Raw genomic sequence first — 12613 nt, 5'->3', positions numbered from 1 at the left:
ATAGCTCAGTGCAGACGCTGTAGTAAGTTGACCTAAGCTACGTCAACTTCAGTTATGTTAGCCACATAACTAAACTAGTGTAATTTAGGTTGACTTACCACAGTAAGTATAGACAGGGCTTGAGAGTGCCACAGAGGCTACACTGTACTTGTTTTGTGTGCATGAGGGAGCGATGTTGCAATGTAGCGGCAGCCCACTAGGGACTTACTCCTGCTACTACTACTTTTTGAAAGGCGCTTCCCTTTAGCTTAATTGGTAGAACCCTATGTTTTGGAACAAAAACACCTATGAATGTTAGAAATACATTAGCAGTAACTGTCTGGAGCATACAAATTCATTACAAGGCATTGCTATTAAATGCAAAGCAACCTGTTTGGCTTAATTAAGGAGCAGCATTGACAGAATCAAGCTCCGTCAAGTTCTCTTCAACCTGAAAGACGGAGGCTGTGTCATAAGCCGTCAAGGACAATGGGAAGTAAAACAGATGGATTGTGGGCGACAAAAGAGAAAATGGAGTGGAACCTCACAGTTTTGGTGGAAATACAAAATAAATAAATAAATAAATAAATCAACTACAGAGAGAAGGCTCAAACGCCAGGCCAGATCTTCAGCTGGCATAAATCAGCATAGTACCATTGCAGTCAATAGAGCTTTGCTGAATCGCAACAGCTATGGGCAGGGTCTGGGCCTTGACATTGAATGGATTCACTGCTACCTGGTAGACACAAGGTGAGCTCAGGATGGGGTAGTGAAGCCCTATTGCAGACATTCTTGTATTGGGGTGAGGGTTAGTGAGATCTCTACAGTTACAATCAAGATGTCTGTAGTTTAGCTTCCCTTCTTTTACACTTCAGTAATGAGGAAAAAAATGTTTACCCTTTGTTTTCATTACTATCTTACACAAATATGCAACACACTGGTGGGGGAAGTAACACCTGAACATACACATTTTTTGCAAAGCACAGAATCAAGTTCAAGGCCAGAAAGGACCATCACTGAGTCTGACCTCCTGTGTATCACAGGCTACCATCCCCGGACTCGCAAACTAAACCCAACATCTATGATCTTCTTCTTGAAAAAGGTGCTAGCACAATTCATCACCTTACATTTGTATAAGTGTTAAGTCAACAGAATGTAATGGTTCAAAAAATGTAAATCCATATCTACTGTAAGCTGTTAATTGTCTGTAAAAAAAACAAAAAAACAACAACTATGTTTAGAGACGTTACGATGCCACTGTGGATATGGCAAGACAATAAGTTAATGTGCTGTAACCAATTTGCAAACATTAGGAAGTTAGCTACAATAGAAAACTAATGAAATAAAAAGGGTTAGTCCACATTATGGGTAAAGGGCTGGCAAAATAGCATTCTAAAAATGAATGTTAAAAAAACGGCACCTGAGCAACACACACACACACGTACATGTGTCACATCAGCAGAGTTTGTTATCAGAACACGTAGAACTTAATATCCAAAGAGATTTTTTTTCTCAATACTTGTAAGAAGAAATTCAAGGTTCAGCGCTTTGAAGGCCCATTTCAGATGGAGACCTTGCAGATCTAGGGACCAGAAACAGCCACCATTACAATGAGTAGTACCTTACTCATCAAGTAGTTCATCTAGTCCTAGGAAGACACAGGATGATAGAAATATCAACAGTCCCCTTTCAACTATATCATCATCATTCATCCATCATTCATCATTTGTGAAGAAAATGTGACTTCATCATAAATAAACTCCAAACCATGCTTGAAAACAAAACCAAACTTAATGGAAATGCATTCACAGAATACGTACCAGCCTCAAGGCCTACTTTGTACATCATTTTATTTATTTTCCAGCCCTCCTTTTAGTCATCACATTTTTAGCACTTCATATCATATCACAATCTTGCCTGGAGACTTCTCATTTCTCAGGTGGTATCCCATTAATGGACCTCAATCCATTCCACTCCAGTTCTGCACAGGCAGCTGTGTAAAGGAGCACTTCCCAGTTTCTTTAACCTTAGTTATGAATTAAATTCTTCAAGTACCGTACCCAATAAGATATGAAGTACAGCATAGACCAAATCCCCTTGATTTCTCTGCAGCAGGCTAATTTAGGCACCCAGAGTTCTGACCCTACATGGTTTTACTTCATAAATACAGCCCAGTCAGACAGACCTCTCTCTCAAAAGCAACATAATTAAGGGCCCAATCCTGGAAATACTCATTTAGATGATTGCAGGATAGAGCCTTATCTGACCCTTTTTAGAGTCCCAGAAATCCATCAAATTAAGAGGATAAAACCACAGCACCAGATCCTGATCACATTGATCCACAGTGTAAATCTTTAATAATGCCACTGACCACCAGCACCAGAAGCGGGGGCGGGAGGGGGCAGGAACATTGGAATCCACTTTGCCCTTGTCCCCCTCCCTCCTCTACAAAAGGTTCTGATGCCCTTGCCACTGACTTCAGTGGAGTTCTTCTGGACTTCGGAGTAACCAATATCAGAATTTGGCCCATAGCACACAATTTCTCTTCGGTATAATAGAGTGACACGTGCTAGTGATTACTTGTTAACTGTAGTCTTGTCTACTAACAGCCACTAAAAATCTCTGTTCCCATAAGAGAGCTCACCTATTAATCAGAGTTAAGCAACCACCAGTTAAAGTGTCCATAGAATTATTAGTCCCTTGGTGGCTGTTGTGAACAAGGTTATACTGTACTTCAGAAAACAAAAGGTTTATGTAAATTGTTAAATTGGAGTAAACTGTCCCCATCACCCTCCCTCCGCCATTCCCCACCCATCCTACAGAACTGTAGACTAGTCTACAGCTTACAAAATGCAAACAGACCTTAAAACATAATAATTACTGCTTGCACTACCCACCCACGCTCAGCTGTTTTACCCACTGCATCCCTTTTCATCTTCCGTCTGTTGCTTCTCCCTTTTAACAGTTTTTTGTGTTGCTACTGGGGTAGAGTAAAACCTGATTTTTAAACAGAATTGATGCTGCAGTCTTATTCCTCCCAGCCAAAATATGGAGGGAAGGAAAAAGAGAGAAAAAGAGAGAGAAAGCGCTACCCACACATACATTTCACCATGAACTTGGATAATTCTTACAAAACTATCATTTTGACAGATACGAAGAGGAAAGAACTCTTGAAGGGGTTTACAATAATTTAATGAATACTCTTGTACCAAATCCTGTACTTGAGTTACAGATACAGCTTTTAAAAATAAGTTATAATGGGGAAAGACGATGACAATTGTCCACCTAGCCATATAATTGTAGTTTAACGTTGCACTTAAATACTCACTGCACGACAGAAAGATTCAAATCACTAGCAAATTACACATGATTCACTTCCATTCTGCTTTTCAAATTACAGGTATTCAGCTTGTAATTTCATTTCTGGAGGTTACTTTCAGGAACAGAGAGCTCTTACACCAAATGGAAATAAATGCCACCTAGAGAATTCACACATTAAATACAATAAAATGGGCACTTAGGAATTGGCATGGTCTGGTCCTCTTCAGCCCTCTAAAAAAAACTACAGGACAACAGGTTTTTAAAACCACTGATGGGGTGGGGTGCAAGGAAGGACTCGACACATGAGAGAGAGAGAGTGGGTTACGTACTACACAAGAGCACATCTGCAAAAGGTCCAAGGAGATTTTTGTTGAAGATGCAGCGGATCCACACCAGATATATCGTGAATGGCTTAATGTTTTCTGAAAAGGTGTGATTCTGGTGTGACAAAATATAAGGCATGTAAGTGTTTTCACCTTGCTCCTGTATCCACACTTCATATTTCACCTCCCTGACCTTCAGGTACTTAAGGTTCCAGGGGATCTGCCAAGACACAGAGAGCTTCGCTTCACTAGTACCTTGGACAGAGGCTTGACACTTAGCATCCCTAACCTTGCCAGGGTACAGACCACTAGTCCACTTCTGCTTCTTGGGTCCAGGCTTTAATTTCACCATTTGCCTGATCACTTGGATAAGGGAAGGGATGTCGACTCTTGTATCCTGATAGACACGGAAAAGCCATTCCGGGTTCCGACAGCAGAGGTGGCGTGGAACCTCCTTGCTCTTCATTATGCGTTCTTGCTCTGCCTTGTCTAAGTGAGCAATTCCTCCCTGGTCCCATGGCCTGTCAGGAAAGGTTACAGTGTTTTCCTGATCAGTATTCTGCCAGGAAATGTACTGGAGATCCATGCCAGGGAGCGCTGACAGTGTTTTGTACGGGGTATAGTGTTCGGGGTTGATCGCATAAGGAAAGAGCTCCACGACAGTGGCCCCTCTTGGCAGGAAGAGAGACATCACTAATTGGGCTCCATGCATGCTGACTAGCATGGATGCATTGCTGATCAGACGTACAATGTGAGAAAACGAATGGTCCTCTATGGAGACTGTAATGGTTTTCATCTGAAACTCCTGGGCAAGCGCCAAGATTAGTTCTGCCTCATTTAGGATTAGTCTGTTGATTGTTCGACTGAATACTACAATATACTCCTCACTGGCACTTTCTTCCAAGCTGACATTCAGCTTCTCCATCATGAACTTGGAGAAATGCCTGATCTCATTGCCAGAAACCAAGATGTTCGCCTTTGGTCCTTGTGGCTGAACAAATCCATATTGGTACCATGTGGTGATTTTGGACAGCCCTACGTAAGATTTGGTAAAACAAAGGAGCCTGCCCAAGGTTTTAAGCTGCTCTCTGAGGAGTGGCTGTTTGTTACTCAGTAACTTGTAAAGATCGAAGTGCAGGCCTTCACTCCACCCCTCCATGAAGAAGAGTCGTGACTCCAGATCCAAGTCTGGGAACTGCTGCATGGTGTAGAAGATCGGGAGGAGGTCGTCATGGAAGACGTGCATCAAGTTGTCCGGGTTGAATCGGTTGGCGATGAGCGCCACATCAGGCACAAAGACCGGCTTTGGCATGAATTTCAATGCAGCAACTGGCAGTTCCACAAAGTTGAAATATTGGGTGTTGTGGTCCTCCACCGAGGAGAGATCAAGCAAGGCAGGCTGGAATCTCCTGGAGCCAAGGTTGGGAAGCATAACTGACGCGTTGCTGTGAAAGAAGACAAATTCCTCTGCCTCAGTGGAGTAACAGAGGGACTCAAAGCGGCAGATGCGATCCGTGTGCATCCTGCCTGTGCACACCATCCTGGTACCGTCCTCCACCAGGGCCTGAAGAGCCGCATGGTAGTCAATCTGGACCTGAGAGAGTTCCTGGGACTGGCGAGTGAGGGCCAGCTCTTCTTCAACCACGAAGACGTGCTCTCGCAGCTTGATGTATTTCCACAGCACAGCTGCAAGGGCAGACACTAGCAGGGCATTAAACACCGCTGCTATGTTCATTCTGTAGCTAGACCCTACCAAGACGACAGGTGGGGAACACAATGGAAAGAGATGACATCATTAATCCTCTTTGACATGGTGAAAGCAAAGCCCTGTAGAAAACAAAACAAGAAAGAAGCCATTGGAATCTCATTTTTACATCCCCACTATAAATTATATTTTAAGTATTCCAAAAACAAAACAAAAGAGGTTTGATTTCTCAGTATTTCCCCCCCCCCCATACATACACATACACACACACACAGGAAATGGGAGAGAGATGAAGGTAAGATACTGTCCAAAACTGAACTCAAAGGGGTGAAAAAAATATTGGGAGAAGCTATGAAAAGCAGCTTCCCCTCTACTTTTAATCTCTACTATTTAAGTAAAATAAACGTCAAGATTAATTTTGTGCATGTATATTAGGCAATCTATGCAATTATTTTCACTAGGAATATGCTTCAAACCTAACTTTCTCAAACTATTTACAATAGGAGAGATCAGCAGAGAGGACAAATGGCCCAGTGTTTAGAGCCTGAGAGACTTGGGTTCAGTTCTCTGTCTTGCCATGGCCTTCCTCTGTGGTCTTGGGCAAGTCACTTGGGCCCTTTTTGAAAGGTTTTTTAGGTGGAGGGGGTGCATCACAGCAGACTCCACAACCCCATGAGAAGCGACTACAGCAGTGCTTCTCATTGCTTGAGCTCTCACAGGTCGGGGTGGATGAAGCTGGCTCCTCTCTCCAAAGTATGGTCCCATGTGGCTATCTGGCCAGACTTTAATGTTGCCTCACACATCATTATCGGTTACCTCTCCTACATGATTGCTACTTCACAGCATGAAAGGGGTGGGAAGGAAGGTGCAACATCAGCCGCTGATGCAAGAATCATGTTGATATTGGAAGAGAGGGGTTAGCAGGTGGATGTGTGGATGCAAAGAACCTGTGGAGAGTCACACGGCTCTTGGATCCATTAGTAAACAACAGCGTGGGCCAACTTCATCCAAACAAACAGGAAACAGAGTGCATGGAAACAAAGGCCTGGATCTTCAGCTATGCTGTGCCCACATTGTGCCAGGCCACCAACACAGAGCAGTCAAACAGTAATGTACCCAACCACAAGTCAATTGCCAGGGGATCCTCCAGCAACACAGAGGAGTGGTTCCTACTCCATTCCCCTCCCAGCTTCTGTCATAGGAAGTGTGCTGGGGATTGGGACTATTGACAGCCAGAGTAATTTAGTGCATCCTTGAGGCTGCTTTACCTCATGACAGCATAACACTGGCCCAGAGCTCAGCCAGCCCAGGAGGAGGGATGGGGCTCCACACTTTCAAATTATACTGTGTTTCTTGGTTGAAGCCGAGGATCGATGGGTCTGAGTTGCCTACTCCTAAATATCTGCACAGGAGAGAGTTTGGCTCTTTGTTTGAGGGGTCACAGCTATACTAAAATGAACACACCCTCATCCAGCAAGGGTGCAGCTGACTCTCCCAATACAGGTAACCTTTGATATGTCTAAAAGAAACACATTCCAGGCATTCCCCACCTCCAAGTGTGACGTTTTCAAAGGCATTCAGCATTAGCCTTGCTCTGTTCCCATTGAAATCGGCACACTTTTGAAAATCTGACCCTAGATTCATCTCTATGTGCTGGTGCAGGGACTCAGTGTTCCCTTTTTCCAATGGCAGAGGTCTTGGCAATTTCCATGTGAGAGGGCACCAGCCTCCTTTCATTTAGGTTTGCTATTGGTTTATGTTTGCGCATCAATTACGTTATATTCTTCAGGACTTCAATTTATGCACCAATTCATATGCAGCATTCCTGTGCTCCAATTTTCAGTATGTCTCAAATTCATTGTTAATCAGATTGCAAATAAATTGTAGCCAAGACTCAGGGGGAATTATTGGAAGGACAATTTCTGATTGGTCTATGTCTGACCAAACCGTTTCTAATTTTATTTGTAGGGAGTAGTTTAAACTGATTTTTGCTGTAAGTTTAAACTCACACATGCTTAGGTAAGTCCAATAAATTAGTATTGATCCCTTTGCATTCTAAGTCAGACGTACATTGGCGTTGTTATTTCTACACTGTTGAACTGTGGAAAGAATTGCATGGCAGGTTGACAGCATACTCAGAATAATGTAATAGGCAGACTTTGTATATATATGTTTTTACATACACGTGTACACACACACACACACACACACACACACACACAGAGGAATTTGGAAGTTATAGGTAGTCTAAGCTCATTGTTAAGGAGGCAGATTGTAGAGGTGATCTTTGGGGATCCAAACTGCAGTTTCAGTTTGGTATCAGCCTTTGTTGGGAACAGAAACAAAGTCCATCTCCTCCGGCAAGTAGACTGAATGAGTATCTAGCTCAGTAAGTGCCAGATAGCAAAAGGCAAAGAAAGATACGTTTGATTTCATGAGTCACCAATGGTAGCACCGTTGAAACTTTGACCAAGGCCTTGTTTATGCTCGGAACAGCCCAGGCTCCACCATTAATAGCCATCAATTGGTGTAGCTGCACTGGTGCTGCCCTGTAAATGTAGAAAAGGCCACTGAGTTTTAGGGAGAGGGAATAATCCAAGGGCTAAGATCTTACACTTGCAGGTCAATCTAAATTTATTTTGTTGATCAACATTTCTACTTCAGTGCTGGGTATATTGTTTCCAAAGCATGTTTCACTTTTCTTTTTTTCTACTTTGCCATTCTTGTAAATAATCTAGCAATAGTATTACACTGCGTAAACAACCTGTCTTTTTAGCTGTAAGTCCAGTACATGATGGAAATTGTTTTAAGTAGCAATACCAATCAAACAAAGAAGAAGATAGAGTCCAAGTGACCTCCTTCAAAGCATACTGCTCAGTATATAAATAGCAGATCTGGAAGAAAGCCTTTAGCTCTGAAGAAATTAAAATGCTTAAAATAAGGGTCAATCCGAGGGCAGCACAAAACTTAACATCTGTTTTTCAGAACCACTAAGTGTCCAAAACTTCTCCTGAAGTCAACAGGAGCTGCTAGCGCTCTGCATCTCTGACAAATAAATCAGGCCTTTAACTTATTTTACTCTAACATGAAAAAAATGTGAAAGAGAGTCACCTGAGGTAACAATCTTCAAACACTCCTAAACTCATCCAGATCTCAACTGGAAACCCCGAGGTGGAAGGTTGTGTCTCTCACCAAAGGACTCTGAGAGCCACGCAGTCCTTAGAGAAAGTCTATTCTAATATTTCTTTATCCTACCAGCCCTCAAGGGACAGCATAAGAACTAGTTTCGATTGGTTTCTAACTTTATTTCTGAAAAGTGGTCCCGATGGATCTCTCTCACAAATACACAGGTTAACATCTGTCATTTTACACATTGTTGCATTAGTGTCTGTACAATTACTGTAGTAAATAATTCCGCTTTTTAACATCCTCTGTAAACTGATTTCCTTCCTCCCCTCCCTACAGCAAATCTTTCACTTCTTTGCACTAAGCTGAGGCAAGTGTGTTTTCTTTAACCATCCAAGTTTCAGGGATGGATGTTAAAAGCCAGCATTGCTGAAGGAATCCATCATCATACTTGTTCCCAGTTGCTAGAGATGCACAAATCCTGGTTCAAGCTGTTTGGCTGAAGGCTGCTTTTGGTGGAGGTGAACAAAGAAAAACTAGGCAGGCGCAGGATTTAGGGAGGAAAGAGAAAAGTCACTGGCACAACTGAATTGTGGATTCTGCAGTTTTAGGATTTTTCTGGAATGTTTACTCATTTTCTGCAGGACTGTACCTTTCATTTTCTTTTCTCTTACACATACAATGAACACATCGCTAGGGGAGATGCTGGATGGACAGCCCTAAGGGCTGAAGTTTTTTGCTCATTAACAAAAAGGTACAACACAAACAGTGGCAGTGCAAGCTGCCCCATGCTGTTTCACTTATGTGCCTCTACTCAGGATATGGCTACATTTAGAGCTGCACAGTCAGGACGAACCACATCCATGGGAAAGAGGACCAGCCGGCCAGTCTCCAAATCCACTGGTTTCTCAGCTTCTCTCAGTTGCCATGGGGGTTTTCTGATGTGGATAGCTGCCATGGGGAAGTATATAATTTTGAAACTATTAAAAGCTTCCAAGTAAGAGAGACCTTCACCATGGAAATAACTTTAGTTACTTAACCTCTCCGCCTCCACATCCCTTCCTGCGGCATGAGAGTTATTCTGCATCTCTCCATCAAAGGTGTGTTGGGAGGAAAGTTTAATATCTGCAAACGCTTTGCAAGTGAAATGCGCTATATAGGCAGGCCAGACAGATTGTTCAATGCCACTCACCCCCTCAGTTCTTCAAACAGCTCTTCAACCTTGAGGGGAAAATGGGAGCACAGTGGTTCAGAACTGCTTTCCCTACAAGCCCACCCACCATGACATCTTTCAGTGCCATGCCCTCAATCTATAGCAGTGGTTCTTAAACTTTTTCTATTGGCAACCCCTTTCACACCAAGCCTCTAAGTGTGACCCCTCCCCTTATAAATTAAAAATGGGGAGGGGGTCATTTTAATTTAACTGGGTCTCAGGGCTGACAGCCCCCACGCATGGCCGTGCTCACAACCCCTACGTAACCACCTCATGACACTCTGAGGGGTCGTGACCCGCTGTTCGAGAATCCCTGCTGTACAGAAATGTGTGTCTCAGTCACCAAGGAACCTGCGAGGATTGATCAACGTTTGTACAGTCCCTTGAAATGTTCGAGAACTCTCATTCGGCAGCACTGGAAGGAACGACAGCACACAGATTGGAGCCTCGCCAGAAGGAACGCTTGTAAAAAGCACATGGAACCTTCTTGCTGCCAAGCTCAAAGGGCTATGGTGCCCCAAAGGAGGTTCCCTTGAGGATTCCTGACACAGAAAGGTTAGTGGAGAGGAGTGAAAGAGAGAGAATCACAACCACCAGACTGCCCTGGCAGGAAGCTTGACGATGGCTGGCGGCAGCTGACACCTGGCAGTGTGATGGCTGAGATGGCAAGGTCTGGGTGCAAAGGAAGTGGGAGAAGACAGATTTGCAGAAAAAAAGCTCTGAGGCATGGAGCCGAGACACACAGCACACTCAGCACCAGAGGATTAGGAAATTGGAGGGGCCTCTCTAGTTTCCAATAGGAAAGAGGGGTGGACAGAGACTGTAAGAAGAAAAGCACAGTCTTGAGGAAGCAGCAGTTTGTCTTTGGTTGCTTTAATTTTAATTAAAATGGCCAATGAGGAGGCACCTAAGGGAAGGTGGGCTGCCAGCAGCTTCCCCTTTCCATCCTCTAGCAATTAGGCTAACTAGTGTTCATGGCTCCCTATCCTCAAACATAGTTCAACTATCACTTTTTAGTTAATATTTATAACTGATAAGCAGGTAAACCCTTCAGCAGTTCATGTATGCTCAGAAAGAGCACATTTCATAGACTCAGAGGCTCTGTCTACACTGCAATTAAACACCTATGTCTGGCCAGTGTCAGATGACTTGGGAATGCAGGGCTCAGGCTATGGGGCTGTTTAATTATGGTGTGGGCATTCGGGCTCAAGCTGGAATCTAGGCTCTGGGACCCTCCCTCATCACAGAGTCCCGGAGCCAGGTTCCAGCCTGAGCGGGAACATTTCCACCCCAACCGCATAGCCCAAGCCCCACCAGCCTGAGTTACATGACACAGGCCAGAAGCAGATGCTTGGGTATGTCTACACTGCAATTAGAGTATCTTGCAGGATTTTCATTACCATTGTGTAAGATTTGATACAGTAACTAAGTTTTTCTCTGTTAATTGGTGCTTATTTCAGAACACCATATATTCATGTGTGAAGCCTGCCTGCTTACAGTGGGTGCTGCCTTGTTCAGGAACACTTTGATGTCTGCTTCAATAAGAGAGGCAGCTAAAACTAGTTATTAAAGGGGAACATGCTTTTCAAAATTAATATATTTTTAAGAAGATCTTATTCATAACATCCACAGGTTATTTCAACTGAAAGAATTTTAAAGAGCAGGTTTTTTTCTGCTATGTTTTTATTATTATTATTTCTTGCATTTCACTCAGCTTAGACAATTAAAAAAAAAGTAGATTCAACAGTATCAATATAATTTGCAAGTCAGTCACTCTGGTTCTCAGACATTAGCAGAATGCTCCAATGTTTGGATTGCAAACAATGCAGAGAAACATATCTTCCTCTTTAGCCCAGATCCTCTAAGGTATTTAGGTGCTTAACTCCCATTGCAATCTGGACCTTTTTTTCCCAGCTACCCAGCCTCCCTTTCCATGACCCTAGCAGGCCACCAGGAGAGAATAAAGTTCTTCACCTTGCCTACCAGCAGGGATGGAACTGTAGCAAGAGGCACTGCCAATAGCTAGTCAGGCTCTGACCATGGCATCCGAGACACCTTTTCCCAAACTCCTGACTTCTCCTCCTGACAACTCACTGCAGAGCAAGGTGAAGAGGAAATGAGGGGGAACAGACAGTGTCCCAAGTGGCCAGGAAACTGTAGTGCCAAGTGGAGGAGGTAGCAGTCTTGCCCTCCAACCATCCTCAGACTGGGAAAATCAAGGGAAGAGACAGGAGGCTTGGCTGAGGAGTGTGGCACAGACAGAGGCAAAAGAAGAAGACAGAAGATTTTTCTCAGGACCTCATGTACAAGTGGAATAGAGGAAAGAAAAAATGTCTGATGGAGATTGGGATGGTAGGAAAGAAATGAGGGATCCTGTATAGTTAGACCAAAGAAGATGATCTGGAGTTATTTAAAAGTTGATATTTTTAAATTGTGATCAACTCCCACCTATGCCCCAGAGGGATGGGTAGTGTGTAGTGAGAATAGATTCTAGGTTTGCAGTGGATGCTGGTGATTTAAAAAAAAAATTCACTTGAAAGTTTGGGAAACAAACATCTACATTGCTATTGAGTTTTGTAAAACCTGATGTTGGATTGTTTCTGCGGTACATGACTCTCCCTTTTCTTTGAGGGTTTATTTGGTGGTGTCAAGGTTCCTCCCCCACTCTGAACTTTAGGGTACAGATGTGGGGACTTGCATGGACACGTCTAAGCTTAATTACTAGCTTAGATCTGGTAACACTGCCACCATCCAGAAATTTCAGTGTCTGGATCACTTCCTGTCCCCCCAAAACCTTCCCCTCCCTGAGCAGCCTTGAGAGGCTTTTTCACCAAGTTCCTGGTGAACACCGATCAAACCCTTTGGATCTTAACACAAGGAGAATTTAACCATTCCCTCCCTCCTTTCCGCCACCAATTCCCAGTGAGTCCAGATAAAATCCCCTTG

The 12613-nt window shown here is 43.5% G+C and overlaps 1 protein-coding gene across 7 annotated transcripts in view; it reads right to left on the bottom strand.

Moving 5' to 3' along the window:
* Window positions 1-12613, bottom strand: part of POMGNT2 (protein O-linked mannose N-acetylglucosaminyltransferase 2 (beta 1,4-)) — a 165912-nt gene that overhangs the window by 96268 nt on the left and 57031 nt on the right. For 4 of the 7 annotated variants that reach the window (XM_030551040.1, XM_030551041.1, XM_030551043.1 and 1 more), the window contains one exon: window positions 1855-5450. The exons of the other annotated variants lie outside the window; for them this stretch is intronic. In XM_030551040.1, the coding sequence (XP_030406900.1) occupies window positions 3622-5358 (1737 nt within the window). In that variant the 5' untranslated portion in view covers window positions 5359-5450 and the 3' untranslated portion in view covers window positions 1855-3621. Of the gene's footprint in view, window positions 1-1854; window positions 5451-12613 lie in introns of those variants that run through there. 7 annotated transcript variants of the gene reach the window in all.

Source organism: Gopherus evgoodei, chromosome 2 (assembly GCF_007399415.2).
Source record: "Gopherus evgoodei ecotype Sinaloan lineage chromosome 2, rGopEvg1_v1.p, whole genome shotgun sequence".
Taxonomy (NCBI): Eukaryota; Metazoa; Chordata; order Testudines; family Testudinidae; genus Gopherus; species Gopherus evgoodei.
This window is presented reverse-complemented; position numbering and strand designations above follow the sequence as displayed.